The sequence below is a fragment of the Entelurus aequoreus genome, linkage group LG05 (genome assembly GCF_033978785.1).
Source record: "Entelurus aequoreus isolate RoL-2023_Sb linkage group LG05, RoL_Eaeq_v1.1, whole genome shotgun sequence".
In the NCBI taxonomy this organism is placed as follows: Eukaryota; Metazoa; Chordata; class Actinopteri; order Syngnathiformes; family Syngnathidae; genus Entelurus; species Entelurus aequoreus.
Genome location: NC_084735.1, coordinates 59,435,560 through 59,453,959, shown reverse-complemented (window position 1 = coordinate 59,453,959; position 18,400 = coordinate 59,435,560). Strand labels below are relative to the sequence as shown.

General features: G+C 38.9%; 1 protein-coding gene across 1 annotated transcript in view; it reads right to left on the bottom strand.

Annotated features, from left to right (window-relative positions):
* ankfy1 (ankyrin repeat and FYVE domain containing 1) overlaps positions 1-18,400 on the bottom strand; it is a 46,593-nt gene that overhangs the window by 14,391 nt on the left and 13,802 nt on the right. The window contains exons 5-18 of the mRNA XM_062048482.1: positions 16,220-16,343; positions 14,918-15,067; positions 14,672-14,837; positions 14,336-14,540; positions 13,205-13,273; positions 12,850-13,052; positions 12,671-12,768; positions 9,475-9,676; positions 9,300-9,398; positions 9,051-9,204; positions 8,418-8,586; positions 4,914-5,032; positions 3,996-4,152; positions 3,728-3,928 (exon numbers count right to left, since the gene is read on the bottom strand). Of these exons, the coding sequence (XP_061904466.1) occupies positions 3,728-3,928; positions 3,996-4,152; positions 4,914-5,032; positions 8,418-8,586; positions 9,051-9,204; positions 9,300-9,398; positions 9,475-9,676; positions 12,671-12,768; positions 12,850-13,052; positions 13,205-13,273; positions 14,336-14,540; positions 14,672-14,837; positions 14,918-15,067; positions 16,220-16,343 (2,116 nt within the window). The remainder of the gene's footprint in view (positions 1-3,727; positions 3,929-3,995; positions 4,153-4,913; positions 5,033-8,417; positions 8,587-9,050; positions 9,205-9,299; positions 9,399-9,474; positions 9,677-12,670; positions 12,769-12,849; positions 13,053-13,204; positions 13,274-14,335; positions 14,541-14,671; positions 14,838-14,917; positions 15,068-16,219; positions 16,344-18,400) is intronic.

The window sequence follows — 18,400 nt, the reverse complement described above, 5'->3', positions numbered from 1 at the left end:
TAAAGAAGACCAGAACATGTACAGACCAATTAGCCTTCTCCATGTTATAACAAAAGGAATAGAAAATTTGAAATTAAAAAGTGGCTTTGGAGCAATCAAGGCTGCTCACACGGTCACTAAGATGGGCATTATGTTGACACATCAATTTAATGAGTATTATATTTATCTATGAGAGCATTTTTTGTTGTAAATTGTGAGGTATGGCTGTTAAAATCTTGGTTGTTGTTATGAATGATGACAGATGTGAACAAGAGCATGTATTGTCTTTATGTGATGATGTAAATAAGGTGTGGTTGTATTGTATATTAAGAATGTGTCCATGAAGGGGCATTTTAGGACTTCTCTTAATCTGATTACATGCTACAGTATGATTATTTTTTGATGAATTATTGATTACTATGAATGTATATATTTATTATGATTAATTAGTGTCATAATTTTATTGCTTGATTTTGGATCCCTTTAATTTAGGTAGCCAGGGACTACAGATGGAAAGTAGCTATTTAGAAATAATCTGGTACAGAACATATCTGTTTCTGAACTTAATGTTTTTGTGCATTGTCCCATCATAGATAGACTAAATTAAATACAACTATTTAGTGAATTATTGAGGCCACAATAATTCACTAGGTGTTGTAAAATATCAAAGTACTATTGCAAAAGCGAACAGTGACCTCAAACATGACCTGTCCTCCGCCTCTGTTCTTGCTGCACTTGACTATCAGCTGCCTTTTCTTTTTCTTGGATGTTTCTGAAACTACTAATACTACTACTACTATTACTATTACTACGACTAACACTGTCCCTGTGAGAGGGACAGAGGGGGGAGGTGAGTTTGGATTGGGTCAAGTTTGAGCGTGTTGAGGTTTTATTTAATCAATATGATCAATCCGGTACAAGGATAAAGGAACGTAATGATTTAGATTGACAATTGCAGTGGTTGGCGAAAGCAACCCCAACCTCGAAGGAGGGTGCCAATTCAGTAATTAAATGTTTTGTGAATTATCTAATATCCCGACATGGTTTCCCCAAAAAGATTAGGTCAAACAACGGCACCTATTTTAAGAAAACAGGTTATCATCTTCAGTCACAAGATCAGCACTTCTCAGGACCAGCAGCTTCCTAGGAAGGTGGAAAGACCATGAGACCAAAATGGTAAGTTTGCAAAATGTAGAATTTGTGTGCCAGTTCCTCTGTGCAGATTTGAGGATGAAAGCAGCCACTCCAGATTCCCTTGCACTCGCTAAGAGGGGCACGGTCAAAGCCAATCCAGGACCAACACCCGATACCTGACTGGAAGGAACCCAAGGAGAGACAACACCTTGCCAGCGATGACGAGAACAACTAAGGTTGCCAGCCAATGTGTCCACCGGGACTCCAGCAGCTGTGGAAAGAAGTGTCGGGAGTGCCGAAGCAGCGAGGAGGCCTGAAGCAAGCCGAGGGCCTGGACCAAAGCCCCACGCCCCATACTCTGCCCCAGCCTTCCCCAAAGCCCCCACAGCTCCAACTCTACCGGTAGAGTTTTCCCCAAAGCGGCCAGCGCGCACATGCCACTGAACAGTCTGCCCAATGGACTGAACCACACCCCAAAGAGAGACAGACTGTTTGAGTGGATCTCTTTCTTCACCAAGGCAGCCAAAAGCCCAACGAGGTGTCGGCAGGCCACCAGCCTGAGGCACCACCGAGCCATCTATATGAGCACTAATCAAACATGGACTCATACGAAATTCAGTTGTGTGTTCAAAATCAATTGATAATTAACAATATTGGTAACTAAATTCATTGCAAATGCCGGGAAAAATATTTTTGCAAATGTCTTACAGTCATAAGTCTATATACATTCATCTATTTATGTTCAATGATGTTCATGATCAAAGTATTTGTTATTCCTTTACTAAATCAAAGGGTAGGCCACTAATTGTGTTCTGTGAGATGGTTTTACTGCAGGCTGGTAACAGCGATCGCTCTGAAGGAGGGTCATAGACGGAATTTTTGCCTCGTATAAAAACATTGAGGTTTTTGCCTCTATCTGTGGTAGAGATTTAACATGTGGTCTACATCAGAAATTGTTTTGGTCCAGGGTCTTAAGACCCTGGAAGGCGGGTATGTAGTAGAATTTCTGACCTTTGACCTATATTGCATGTCTGTCAAGAATGTACGCTCATTTAATTTTTCTTCTATTCTGTGCAAGTGGGACAAAAGTGAATATTAAGTCGTGCCAACCTGTCTACAGAATGTGTTGACTGTCTAAAGGATTCGAGTTGTTATGGAACAGATAGGGAAAAGATAAAAGACATTGACGCATTAGATAAACAATGACGCACAAGAGACATATAAAAAATGGCAGAAGACCGGAACTCGAGAGTGATTTTGGCTTGTGTGTGTCTTGTTTACTCCGGAGTAACATGTGGTCTGTTTGCACGGCCAACTTAATTCAACCTGCAATTCTGATAATGGGTAAATAAATTTGTTGTACTAAACTACTTTTGTTGCCTGTTTAAGCTTCGGACAATCCACTACAGCTTCTTTTGGACTGCTGTTTTGTATGTGCAAGCGCTGTATGAACGACAAGCAAATTCCTCAGACTGGTGAGCAATTTTAATTCAATAAAATTAGTACCAGTAATTGTGAAAAAGAAAGACACTTTAAAATATGTTCTGTTAAACCACTAAATGGTAACATAAGCTAACCTGCGGTGGTCTTGTTGTATTTTTTGTTTGAAAATGTAACAGAGCAAGTTGAAAAACGCTGAGCCTCTTAAAAAATGTATTTTTCTAGTTCTTATATTTTTATAAAAGTTTTATTGAGTTCCTATATTATATGGATTAAAAATATGTTGAAAATCTATGTGAAAATTAAACAAAACTTTCACAAGATACAAAATTCAAATAAAATAGAATTTAACAACATTGACACCAATAAATTATTCAAATTCAAATTATTACATCTATCACAAGAAAATATCAATAGAAGTGCTGATTTTAACACAAACAAAACATTCTTAACCATAATCGATGCGCCTGTTTTTTTGCCAGTAGTGCAAATGTTGCAGTATATGAAACTGTCATCTGAAAAGTGCAGACATTTCCCCACAGCTGAAAAAACGCTAACTTTTTTAGAAAGAAGATGCAGAAAGTAGACGCACTTATTTTGCATCAGAAGTGCATACAGGCTATATTAAGGTACTATCACTAGCCTAATCATTAGTAATGGAAGCAGAAAATACAGCTACAATACTGTGCTGACCAGTAACAGGTGTTAACTTTTTCTTCAGTGGCATTTTTGCATTCTCCTTTCCCTGCTTACTATCTTGTCAGAAGCAGCATGTATGCGCAGACGCTGTCCTTGCATAACAAAACAGCGACCACCATTAAAAGTATTTTTCATCAACGTCAAATATGTATGTTTTATTTCATTACAGCATGTCTCCTAAGCGTTAAAACACCATCGACATGAATGAGCACAACATCGAAGAGTTGAAACCTGGGTTTATTTACTATCAAGTTCGTATCTTTAGTTGAAATGAAATCTGTGATGACTTGCTAGTTGTTTTGGTAGCAGTTAAACTAGCATGTAACGAGAGCGGTAATACACGTGATCATGTCTGTGCTGAGCAAATGCGTAGAGGGTTGATAGAGCACCTGTATGGTTTGCTGACAACAATGTTTATTTTCACAAAATCTAACTCTAGTTTGAACCACCTTGTATGGATTAATTTTATCCCTACCTGTTCAGCAGCACCTGGTTCTCTTTTGAGAATGGCTTCTGCCGCCTTGTTGTTCTTGTGCGTCATGGCACAGGCAAATGGTGTCATTCCTTGGCGGTCACGGATGTTAAGACGGATGTCTGGATGGGAAATCAGGAGCTGAATGATAACGTTGTGCTGGCTGCTAATGGCAGCATGGATAGGAGTTCTACCCTCTGAATCCTGACAAAGTGAGACCAGGTTTTAGAAAGCCCTCATTGTCATCAAATACAAGTTGGATGAGACTGACCTGAGTATTCACATTAGCTCCAAACTCCAGAAGGCACTGCACCACATCTTCCAGTCCCCAGCTGCTAGCAAGGTGGAGAGGCATTTGTCCATCTCTGGCCTCTTCTTCTCCTTCTCCATTTGGGCCGGGCCGTCGAGAGCTGTTCACGTCACAACCACTGGGCCGACAGGCAATATATTACGTTAGGGTGCATCTTGTGGAAATAAATACTCCCATACAGCATGGACTTTTATATTCATAGTTCCAATTTGCAAATTTTAAAGAGGAAATAAAAAAATAATATACAGAATGTCTAGAAAATGTTATGAAGGGAGTTCACAATATTACTCAACTGATTTATATTATTTAATTTAACCATTCTCTGCATTTTACAAGAGTAGTAGATAAAGTGTAATATGTGTTTCCTAAAGTTAACATATTGAAGGTAATGACACAAAGTTATCAACACACTGATAGCTGATATTTCAGATACCGGTTCCAAATGTTTGAGCAAGAGTGTTAATGGATGAGTTATCCACACAGTAAAGGTATTATAAGTTATCCACACAGTAAATTAAATAAGTTATCCACACATTGAAGCCATAAGTTATCCACACAGCAATCCACATAATGAAATAAATAAATTATCAACATAAAGAAAATAGGCAAGTTATCTACACAGGAAAATTAAATAGTAAGTTATCCAAACATTAAAGGAATATGTAAGTTATCAACACAGTAAAGGAAATAAGTAAGTAGTCTACACAATAAGAAAAATAAGTTAGTTATTCACACATTTGAATTAAATAAGTAGGTTATCCACACAGTGAAGGAAATAAGTAAGTTATCCACACAGTGAAGGAAATAATTAAGTTATCTACACAGTGAAGAAAATAAGTAATTTATCCACACAGTAACTGTAATGAGGAGGTTTCAAACCTGCGAATGAGAAAGCAAGCTGAGACCTCATTGTTCTCATCAACAGCTCTGTGCAGGAGGGTCTGTTGGCAGCCAGAAGGACCTTCACTCCAACATGTCGCATCACAGCCATGACGAACCTTTAAACAGATAAAAACGGCACAAATTTAAAAAAAATTATTTTATGGAAACTTCGAGTTTAAAATATTTTGGTTGATGATCTGAATACACTATTCTTTTTAAATTCTTAATTTAACACACATTCATTTGGGGATAAACGCTTTCTAGTAATATAAACAAGAAAATGTGTGCAATAAATGAGGATGTAAATGTTTCTTTATAGCTTCTGTAACTGCATGTACACTGTACAATATACAAAGGATTTGCTGATTGGTATGGGCATATTTTTGTGAAAAAGTATGAGATCGGCCATTGCCGATTAATGCCTTTTAATGGCAATCATCCATGCCGATCGTGTCTGGCTGACAAACGGCTAGCAGCTAATTATGTGTCTACATACACAATGTGGAGACACTCTCCTAAACTAATAATCACCTCCATTACAGCAATAAACTACATGTATTGGTATCTTAAGTATCATTATCAATAATCATTATCAAGTATTAGAATGAGACTAAACATTTTACACACCTTAAGCAAACCAGGAGCAGACAGGCTAACCGCTAAGCTAACCGCTACGTTAGCTTAAAACAACACCAAGAAATAAGTGCTTAGTAAACTTTAAGAAGTGTAGATGGAAGTGCATTGCAGCAGAAAGTAAGCAGTTATTACACAGAAAATTAACAGGTATATTAATAAGAGCTAAAGAGAAGATAACATTAACTGTTGGTGTGTCAGCATTGACAGTCACTACACGGCACGATCGGACCAATCCATAAATTGGCGGTGTCTATGCCAAGAGTAGCATCAGTATAATTCATTCTAAAGTGACAAGGTCAATATTTTTATTTTATAGAAATATTTACAAACCCAGGGAATAATACCCTAGAACAGGAGGATTTTGAGGGCAAAGAACAAACTATTTAAATGAGTAGTGTTTAATTGTGTCTAGTTATTATGTACTATTGACTTCGTATTGCTCAAACAATTGTATGTAATAAAAGAAAATAGGAAAATAGTTTAAATACAATGTTGATATTGTTAAAGTGATAACAGAATTCACCATACATTAAGTGAAAAATGCACCGTTAATGAATGGTATGGTAATCGGCCAATCTCAATCATTGATGATCAGTATCAGAATCGGCAGCATAAGACCCTAATTGGAGCATCCTGATAATATATTGTACTAGTGATGGGTCAGTTGCAAACGAGAGCCGGCTCTTTGAAGTGAACAACAAAGATCGATTTGTTTTGGGTTTTTTTAAGCTGTATTGGTCAACATGTGTGGCTGTGGCAGCGTCTATGTGACGGCACTGAGCAGGAGGGGGTTTGGGAGGGGTTACACACAATCGCATGCAGCACACATACAGCAGCGCACACAAACAGGAGGGAGGGAGACGACACGAGCGCTAGAGGATTATAACATTTTACTGAAGATGAGTAACAGCAGGAAAAGGAAAAACATTTCGACACATTTGTTGTTGTTGTGTTAGAAAGGCAGAGTTTACACTTCGTAAAATAAAAATTTCATATCGAGCAGGCTCCACAAACAACCTGCACATGCATATGCAAACTAATCATTCAACAGTGCAATTAATGGAGTTAGAAAAAAAGACCAGCAAGGGACTCTGTTAATGAAGGTGCCAGTGTGTCAACTATCACCACCACAGCCACCTAGTAGACCTACATCCCAGAACTCTATGAGCCTGTTTTTGCAAAAAGCTATGACCCCAGCAAAACAAGACTCAATCGATGAGACACTGGCTAAAATGATGGCACAAGATTTTAAGTCATTTTCCATTGTGGAAGATTTTGCGATTTGTTTTTCACTGTACATGGTTGCACATTTTAAGTTATATTTTGTTGAGTGATGTTTGGTTAAATTTGTGTTTTTTCAAAAACTAAAATGTGTCTATTTAAAATGTATGTATGTATGTACATTGTACATGTTATGTTAAAGGCCTACTGAAACCCACTACTACCGACCACGCAGTCTGATAGTTTATATATCAATGATGAAATCTTAACATTGCAACACATGCCAATACGGCCGGGTTAACTTATAAAGTGCAATTTTAAATTTCCCGCTAAACTTCCGGTTGAAAATGTCTATGTATGATGACGTATGCGCGTGACGTCAATCGTTGAAACGGAAGTATTCGGACTCCATTGAATCCAATACAAAAAGCTCTGTTTTCATCTCAAAATTCCACAGTATTCTGGACATCTGTGTTGGTGAATCTTTTGCAATTTGTTTAATAAACAATGAAAACTGCAAAGAAGAAAGTTGTAAGTGGGATCAGTGTATTAGCGGCTGGCTCCAGCAACACAAGCAGGAGGACTTTGACTTGGATAGCAGACGCGCTATCCGAAGCTAGCCGCCGACCGCACGGATGATGGGGTGAAGTCCTTCGTCGCGCCGTCGATCGCTGGAACGCAGGTGAGAACGGGTGTTGATGAGCAGATGAGGGCTGGCGTAGGTGGATAGCTAATGTTTTTAGCATAGCTCTGTGAGGTCCCGTTGCTAAGTTAGCTTCAATGGCGTCGTTAGCAACAGCATTGTTAAGCTTCGCCAGGCTGGAAAGCATTAACCGTGTATTTACAGGTCCATGGTTTAATAGTATTGCTGATTTTCTGTCTATCCTTATTTCTTTTGTTTCTATATGCAGTTAAGCCCGATGCTATCACGTTAGCTCCGTAGCTAAAGTGTTTCGCCGATGTATTGTCGTGGAGATAAAAGTCACTGTGAATGTCCATTTCGTGTTCTCGACTCTCATTTTCAAGAGGATATAGTATCTGAGGTGGTTTAAAATACAAATCAGTGATCCACAATAGAAAAAGGAGAGAGTGTGGAATCCAATGAGCCAGCTTGTACCCAAGTTACGGTCAGAGCGAAAAAAGATGCGTCCTGCACTGCACTCTAGTCCTTCAGTCTCCTCATCCACAAATCTTTCATCCTCGCTCAAATTAATGGGGTAATCGTCGCTTTCTAGGTCTGAATCGCTCTCGCTGCTGGTGTAAACAATGGGGAAATGTGAGGAGCCTTTCAACCTGTGACGTCACGCTACTTACAGACAAGGCTTTTTTAATCAGCGACCAAAAGTTGCGAACTTTATTGTCAATGTTCTCTACTAAATCCTTTCAGCAAAAATATGGCAATATCGCGAAATGATCAAGTATGATACATAGAATGGATCTGCTATCCCCGTTTAAATTAAAAAAAAAATCATTTCAGTAGGCCTTTAAGTATATTAATAAAACCATATAAATACTAATACTAACAAAAAATTTAAGGAGCCGGAAAAAAAATATTTTTAGTGAGCCGAGCCAAAACAGCTGGCTCTCAACAAAGAGACAGAATTTTCATCATTATACAGTACCACTGATGTACATGCATCTTACCAGCGTGGATGCAATATCTTCCAGGCCACTCTCCAAAGCCAACCACAATGGAGTGTCGCCTTTGTCATCAACCACAGACATATCAGCTCCTCGAGTGCAAATAGCATCCACTACTAGTGGCAGCTGGTTGCTGATGGCCAACTGCAGTGCAGTTTGTCCCTCCAAAGTACTGACAAGGAAAATATACATAAATATTTGTTTCAAATGTATTGCAAAGTGAAATAAAAGAAAGTGGTTAAACTTGTTTTTGACCAATAATCTCATTTTCTTCTGACTCTTGAAAGTAGCATTTCATATTTTTGTTCAAAACTTGTAAAGTTTATCAAAAGTCTCATCTGGGTTTATTTTGAAGTGAAATTTGCCAGCGAGCACATCCAGAGTCTCCTTACTAATCGTTGCACTGACATTTGCATTGTACGGCATCCTATGCTGTACAATGTTGCAATTAATATGTGTTTATGCATGATTAACAATAATGTTTTGGGATTAATCGCAATAATAAACCCATCAATCATTGGTACTTTAATCTTTAATCTTAATCTTAAATTAGCTTTGACAGACCTATTTAAAAGACAAACACCCAAACGTAGAATGAAAAGTTTGATGAATGCATCAGAATGTTTAGACTGTTACCGAACGTTGATGTCTGCCTGGTGCTCAAGAAGGAAAAGGGCACCCTTGCTGTCCTGTCTCTGTATGGCCATGTGAAGCAGGGTTTGTCCATTGGACATGGTGTCATTGATAGAAGCTCCCGAGCCCAGAAGCTGAGCTGCTATGGTGTGCATACCTGCCAGCGGAATGGCAAAGTGAGGCCTCACAATGCAGACTTAAAAACCATAGAACTGTGCTACAGTATTTACTTGTAAGGACACTACCATGTACCTGTCCATAGGGCCAGGCCCAATACTGTCTGGTCCACAGAATCCTTGAGACTAAAGTCTGGAATGATCTGGAAATTGTTGGAGGCATGTAGTGCATTTGCTGCAATGCAGATATGAAGAATAAACAACTTGTTTCACTGATGCATAGACATTCAAATTTGAATAAATGCCTATACCTTTTTGCTCAAGGATGACAGAGACCACATCTGAATGGTTGTGAGCAATTGCCATGTGGAGGGGGGTCTGCATAGCCACACCAATGGTGTCGTCAGGCAGAGACTTTTGGGTCTGCAGGTTAGGGTTTGCTCCCTGCTGTAGCAGCTCTGCTGTCAGGCTAGCCAAGCCACTGCGGCAGGCGGTATGAAGAGAGCTTTCCCCCTGAAATGATTTACATATCACATTTATGGCATGATTACAATAACTACACATTTTATTCTAGCAACACATAAACTGTTCTAATCTACTGAAACATGTGTCACACAAAATTTGACGTTTTGCTGTGATAACCTTGCTTAACTCCTTACATTGGACTAAGACAGATGCTTTTCATTCCAAAAATACATTAATAAATTAACAGGGTTCCTACAGGTAGGGTTAAGGTTACAATTGTTTAAAAAATTTTGAAATGTCTCTCGACATTCAATTTAATGCTTTTTAAGGCCATTATTTTCACAAAATCATTCAACGACCTTTAATGCCCCACGTAAACCCTTATTAATGATAGAATATACCGTGAGCTATCCTCTCCAATTACATTACATTACAGCTTCTTAAAGGTTCTTGTTTTGCGAACAATTTCTCTTGTGGATCAATAAAGTTTGTCTGATCTAAGTCCGAGTCTAACACCTGGTTTGCCAGAGAAACGGAAGACGTAGCAGGAGGGATCAGGGTTGCCATCTGCTGGAATTTTAATTTTCCTGAGGGAACTCTCCTGAAGGAATCAATAAAGTACTATCTATCTATCTTAGTGATTCTATCGCTATATTTAGTAGGGATGCAATGGCACGCTGTAAAATAAAGGACCGTATAGGGCATTATGCTCTTAAGGATTAAAGTTTTAGGCTTTTTTAATTAATTTTGCGCTGTGTGTGTTCAGAGTAGCAAAAAGCCCTCCGAGTGAAATGAAGTCCAAGCACCGTTGTGCCTCTACCAATGCCTCACCCTCTCTTCTCTGCACATTGCACAGAAGAATAAAATTAAATGAAAAAAAAAAATTAATTTTATGTTCAGCACTAGCATAGAAGTTGAGAAACAATTTAAATTTACATTCCAATCCGTTGAATTCTCCTGCTGAAAAAAAGCATCCCACCACCCCCAATCCACCTCACGTTGTGCAGCCTGAGCAAAATTAACCAATTTAAAAACTATGTAAGTGAACATTTTAGCCTGACAGGAAAATTAAATATACCTGCAGAGTTATTCAACAGAAAAAACAGAAGTTTTAGTGTATTAATATTTTGAATCACACCTTTTATCTACTGTACATGTTTGCTCTGATTCACTTCCTCAGATTTACCATGTACTGAAAACCTGAACACAATTTTGGCTGTGTTTTGCCACAAAATAAGTTGTACAAAAATAAATTTAATCCCACAATTATGGATAAAAATGTATTTTGTTTTCCCTGAAATTATCATTGGACTTGTTTTGTGGTGCCACACATTATTTTATACTACCTCAAATTCAAACTGCACTTTAATGTATTCATTAACTACAAGTTATTTGAGCTTTAAATTTTTTGCAATTTAGGTCACCGCTTGCCATTAAAGGCCTACTGAAACCCACTACTACCGACCACGCAGTCTGATAGTTTACATATCAATGATGAAATCTTAACATTGCAACACATGCCAATACGGCCGGGTTAACTTATAAAGTGCAATTTTAAATTTCCCGCTAAACTTCTGGTTGAAAACGTCTATGTATGATGACGTATGCGCGTGACGTCAATAGTTAAACGGAAGTATTCGGACACCATTGAATCCAATACAAAAAAGCTCTGTTTTCATCTCAAAATTCCACAGTATTCTGGACATCTGTGTTGGTAAATCTTTTGCAATTTGTTTAATGAACAATGGAGAAGTTGTAGGTGGGATCGGTGTATTTGCGGCTGGCTGTAGCAACACAACCAGGAGGACTTTGACTTGGATAGCAGACGCGCTATCCGACGCTAGCCGCAGACCGCACGGATGATCGGGTGAAGTCCTTCGTCCTTCCGTCGATCGCTGGAACGCAGGTGAGCACGGGTGTTGATTAGCAGATGAGGGCTGGCTGGCGTAGGTGGAGCGCTAATGTTTTTATCATAGCTCTGTGAGGTCCCGTTGCTAAGTTAGCTTCAATGGCGTCGTTAGCAACAGCATTGTTAAGCTTCGCCAACCTGGAAAGCATTAACCGTGTATTTACAGGTCCAGGGTTTAATAGTATTGTTGATTTTCTGTCTATCCTTCCAGTCAGGGGTTTATTTATTTTGTTTCTATCTGCATTTAAGCACGATGCTATCACGTTAGCTCCGTAGCTAAAGTGCTTCGCCGATGTATTGTCGTGGAGATAAAAGTCACTGTGAATGTCCATTTCGCGTTCTCGACTCTCATTTTCAAGAGGATATAATATCCGAGGTGGTTTAAAATACAAATCCGTGATCCACAATAGAAAAAGGAGAGAGTGTGGAATCCAATGAGCCAGCTTGTACCTAAGTTACGGTCAGAGCGAAAAAAGATACGTCCTGCACTGCACTCTAGTCCTTCACTATCACGTTCCTCATCCACAAATCTTTCATCCTCGCTCAAATTAATGGGGTAATCGTCGCTTTCTCGGTCCGAATCGCTCTCGCTGCTGGTGTAAACAATGGGGAAATGTGAGGAGCCTTTCAACTTGTGACGTCACGCTACCTCCGGTACAGGCAAGGCTTTTTTATCAGCGACCAAAAGTTGCGAACTTTATCGTCGATGTTCTCTACTAAATCCTTTCAGCAAAAATATGGCAATATCGCTAAATGATCAAGTATGACACATAGAATGGATCTGCTATCCCCGTTTAAATACAAAAAGTTCATTTCAGTAGGCCTTTAAGGTGTGATGATGGGTCCTGCTGGCAAACCACTGGTGAGAATCACTGGTGTTACGAGTAGTCAAGGAATAAGAGACAATTTACCATTTCAAAGTGTTGTATTTAGTAACTTCCAATTTTAAAAAAGTCCTACAGTATCCAGTACACCGGTTACACTTTGTTTACTGCAAAATGTTTCTGATTTTACTGACAAACAAAATAAAGCAATCATTTTGATAGGCGGGAAAAAAAATACAGAAAAACTGTGGCCCAAAAAGTGAGGTACCGACCAGACAGTGAGTGTGTGTTTAGTTGTGTTGTACGCACCCATTTGTTAACATGGTTGACCTTTGCCCCATGAGTGGCTAAGAATAGAGCAGCTTCCTCATTGGCTGCACAAGCTGCTCTTTGCATTAGACAGTTTCCTGCAAATAAAAAGAATATAACAGCAGATGAAAACGCAATACAACTATAATGTACTTGAAAGTGACAGAACGGTTGCACACCTGTTGACATATCAGGTGCATCAGCATTGCTCCCCCTTTGGATTAGCTGTGCTGCAAAGCTATTTTCATCAAATGAGGTGCCGTTGACCACTGGACCGTCATTGTGGAATGGATTGACAGAAGTGTCTGAAGAGACGGTGATGTATTGCAAAGCCAGCCACAGAGCTGTGCTGCCCTCGTGGTCATTAAGTTCTAGGTCCAGACTGAGAACATTGATTGGATAAAGGCTAATTTTCATTCATATGACATTTATGCTGAGCAGTGAGAAATCTACTAAAATATGTGTGAGCTCCTCAGTCATACTGGCATGAACATTTTTATGTGATATATGCTAGTGTCGAAAAATTTAACTTACTGTCTGCACTGTAGTAGCTGCATGAACACCGGCTCATTTCCTGAAGCAACAGCTTCATGCAAAGGAGTTCTGACAAAAGAAAGAAAACACAAAAATTAAACTCTACCGACTGTACTCTTCACATATTTATTCTTGACTGTCAATTTTACCATATATGCAAGACTTATGGAAGAATAGAGATAATTACATATACCGTAATTTCCGGACTATAAGCCGCACCTGACTATAAGCCGCACCAGCTACATTTAGGGGAAAATACAGATTGCTCCATATATAAGCCGCACCCGACTATAAGCCGCAGGGTTTTGATGTGTAATTACTGTAGTATATAAGGGTTCCTGCTACCACGGAGGGGATTGTCGGGACAGAGATGACTGTTTGGGAACGCAAAGCGTCCCATTTATTAACAATAAATCTTTCAATCATTCAATCAAACTTTCACATCTTTGACATGGCGAACAGCATTCGTGCAGAGTACAAATAATACAACGGTGCAAAGTAATACAAAGTGCTCGCCTGTACGATATCAAAATAACCAGCCTACCGGTATATGAAAAGTCAGTCTTTAATCATTGTGTCATCGTCTTCCTCCTGCGTACTAAAACCACAGAAATCCTCTTCGTCGGTGTCGGAGAAGAACAGGCCGTAAATAAGCCGCACCCTTGTATAAGCCGCAGGGACCAGAACGAGGGGAAAAAGTAGCGGCTTATAGTCCGGAAATTACGGTAAATAAAAAAGTGATGCACCAAAATTTCAACCACTAAAAAATGCCAAAAATCACCTTTTCAACTTTTGGATAAAATACTTTCATCAGCGAAACAGCACGGCCGAAATAGGATGTTGTGATGACAAAAGCAAGAAGCACGCACTTGTCTGGAGCAAATACAACGTGTCTGCCATTTGGTCGAAATTCAATATATTCGCGAAAGAACCCCGAACAGCAATTTACAAAACAATATCAAGAGGACATTGTCAGCGGGAAGCGTAGCTGGAGCAGCAGCATTCGCAGCAGCATTCGCTGTTCATCGATAACATCATAGAGCGGCAGAGATCAAGAGTCTTAAAACACGAGTAGTCTCCGGCCAAGAATTTTCATTTGAGTGCATCCCTAAAATAAAGCATTCGACTAACCTGCCCTTGCTGTTCTGCATGTTGGGGTTGGCTCCAGCTTTGAGCAGAGCTTCTGCAATGTGTGCCATGCCGCTCATCACATCGGCAGAGTGCTTCTTGGGGCTAAAAGAACAAACCAGGTGAAGAGGAGTTTCCACCGCGCCCACAGTGGCAGCATTGACCTGAGCTGAGTGACGAATTAAGAAGATGGAGGCAAATTCATCACCTGGGAAAAACAATAGAAAAGATGTTTATCAGCAGCAATTAGTTTAGAAAAAAGATATCCTGTTGGTCATTTGTTTTCCTATTTAATATGTCAGGTGACACAAAATTGAAGTACCGGTAGTAACTTCTAACCTCTTTGGATGGCCTTATGCAGAAGGCTCCATCCGCTCTGGTCTACCATATCAACATCAGCTTTGTTGTTCACCAGAGTAGTTGCGATACTTTCCAACTTCCGAGAGAGCGCCAGGTCGAGAGCCAGGTCGCCATTGTTGTCCACTTCATTCAGCTTGCCAGGCAACTAAGAACAGACAAAATATGTGTTAGAGCTCAGAGGGAAACTTTTATTACACCATTAGTAGCTGTTAGCAACAGACCTACCTGAGAGTCCATCTCAATGAGATAGAGGAAAACCACATCTTCTCGCTCAACGTTGATGGCTTTGTGGAGAGGGTAGTCCGTTTTAGACTTGATCATCTTGTACAAAAGCTGTGCACTCATGGTGCTGAAATCATCTTTTCTCAGATCATCCTGACACAGACAAGAGATAAGCAATTACTGTACCTGCTTACAAAAAGATAATTGTAAGCTGTGTTAATGCTCAAAGAAGTGAAGGTAATTATATTTATATGGCGTTTTTTCTCTCTAGAGATTTAAAGTGCTGTTCATAGTGAAACCCGTTATCTACATTTTAAAGCTACATTTAAACCAATGTGGGTGGCACTGGGAGCAGGTGTGTAGTGTCTTGCCCACGGACACAACAGCAGTGACTAGGATGGCGGAAGCGGGAATCGAACATGGAACCCCTGAAGTTGCTGGCACGGCCGCCCTACTAACCGAACCAACGAGCAAGAATAATGATTAAAAAAGACAAACATGCACAGGGTATGAAAACTGGAGATTTTTCTGGCTTTTTTGCTTTGACGGGTCTGAAAATAAACTACCGGTACATCTCACTGAATCCTTTGCGGGACCGCAATGTGGGAGTGTGGAGCGCCGTAAACGGGAGAAAAAGACTAAGCAGGAAGTGAAGTGTGTTCCGTTTCATAATTGATAAGAGGAAGTATTTTTTTCAAACTCTGTCCATATCTGATTAGTTATGTTGCTAACAAACAGACAGACAACCCTGGCGAAAATATAACTTCTGTGGCGGAAGTAAAAAAGAGTGTGTTTGAGTCTGTTTTGGTCTGGAACGCTTGAGACTGTCGAGGCGCACCGTGCCGAGGGTAGTTTTTTAATTAATCAATCTTTATTTATAAAGTCCTATTCCTACATAAAAGAAATACAACACAAAGTGCTTTACAGACTTAAAAACAATACCTGATGATCCACATCTCCCATGCGCACGCACAAAAGTTAATGTACGAAGTATTTATTATTTTCTTGTTTTACTACTTCACATTCAAGCTAGCTTAGCGCTGTGGTTGGCATGTTCTCCTCTCCTCCTTCGTGTGTGTCCACGCTAGATCTGCATTTTAGAACTGTCTGCATTACTGTACTTAACATTGTAAATAATTGATATTTGGACGATTGTCTATGTGCTCATCGCAATGCATTGGAAAATGTATCATTTTTATTGCAAACTACTTTAAATGATTTTTCTGTTGTAAATGTGCCTTCTGCATGTACATAGAATGTTGGCAATACAGAAGAGTACTGTAGAACTGTGTGTGTAGAACTCACCCAGTGACTGGCTATTATCTCCCCACAGTAGTTCATGAGTGTTGTGGCTTTAAGTTCCTCAGCTGTTTGGTAGAAGCTAATGCAGTTCCTGACATTCACGGAGGACATGACACCTTTTTCACACCTAAACACACATATAGTCACGTACATATGTTGGACTCATCAATGGGTACATTTAGTGATATGTAAATGCTCCTATATACTCTTTATAATGACAACATTGAGTTTAGTTGGACATAGAAGAATTGCATTGCCTGTCATGGAGCTTATTGTTTACATTTGAAGTAACTCTTAAGATACAGTGCAGTTGTACACATTGTATTATTGTGATGTGAGCAGGGAATACTGGAAGTTATAGTCAACAACTTTTAAAAAAAGTATAACGAGAATCAACATGGGAGAAAAAAGGAAGGGTTTTCCCCAGATTCCCAACATACCTGTGGGTGCGTGGCTAGGTGTGGTAGGGAGGGGCAATTATACAACTTACCGGTATTTGACATCATCAAATAAGTTGCAAATTGAAATGATGCATTTTTTTTTTTTTTTTTTTTTTTTTTAAAAAAGGCACAAAAAAAAGGAATACATACCTCAAAAAAAAGGTCTTATTATATTAGTGACAAGGTTTTTGTATTAAATGGTTTTGCTCATTTTTTCAATTGTTGCCGTTTATACTATGTTGAGAATGTTTCAAGTTTCTAGAGAGTTCTCTAATCCTTCTAGTGACTTTTTCTTTATTAAAAACAACTAGAAACATATCTAGCATGTTACTGGAGACTGTACCCGTGGTTAGAAAGTCTTTACTTCTGCCGCTTGATGTTCATGACAAATAGCGAGAGCTTCAGCCAGCCTGACGTCACCCTTGCGTGCACTGCTGCTCCAGAAGACTTTCTCTCCTTAAAGCCTTCATTGTCTTTTAATATTTGTACATTCTATAAACATACATACATACATACATATCTCTATCTATCCATTTTTACCACTTGTGCCGATAATTGTTTTCATGCGCGATTAACGTTTTTGAACATCGGCCCACTCCATAGTTTTGGGTAAAGAGTAATGACGTCCAGTTACTGATGATAATAATATGAATAATAATAACGATGGATGAGATTTATATGGCGCTTTTTTTTATGAACTACACTCTCAAAGTGCTCACAGAGAAGTGAGAACCCATCATTCATTCACTCCACATTCACACTTGGCGGTGGTAAGCTACATTTGTAGCCATAGCTGCCGTGAGGTAGACTGACGGAAATGTGGCTGCCAATTTGTGCCTGCGGCCCCTCCGACAGCCACCTATCATTCATTCACCAGTGTGAGTGGCACTAGGTTTAATACTACGGGCATGCCTGCCACTGCCCTCTGCAGTCCACATCGGGTAGTTTCAGTTCACTAAAAAATATTACCATCATTATGGTATATTCTTTTATAACCTCTTCTGATTGATAGTACGCTATTGCAGAATGTTTAACAGGCTGAATATTACATTTTATTAATAAGTAGGTAGAGAAGTTTAAAACATTGTCATGTAGCGATATGAATTCCATTAACTTGCAATACTGTGCAGAGGCTTGGGGCAATAATTACATAAGCACACTATATCCACTCATCAACCTGCAGAAGAAAGCAATAAGGGTCATTCATAAGGATTACACAAATATGTTTTTTCTTACAATGAAAAATATTGAAATTTAAAGACCTTGTGGAAATAGAAACAGTACAAATTACATGTAAAGCACAAAAAGTGTCAAGTGAGTAAGGGGGTAAAACATTATGTATACCGGTAATATATTTTATTAAGACCGGTAATTTATCATTTTATTAAATAATAATAAAGCTAGTTATTTGATTTATAAGGCGTATGAGTAAATATGTGTCACCTCTTCCCACTCCTTTTTGGATTTGAAAAAACCTAACCATTATGTATTGTTTTCATTTTTTATGTTTTCGTTGTGAAATATTTGTTTCTATTTCTTTACCTTACTGTAATGTTACCAAGATTATTTCCTTTCTTCCGTTATTTTCTCTTTTTCTTTGTTTTTAACATGTCTAAAATAAACTACTACTACTATTTTGTACAACATGTAAAGTACAACATATCAGAAACATTTAATCATGAAGAAAAAATATCACCTAACATCTTTGACAATCAAAGCATGATCGTAACAATCCACATTTTGG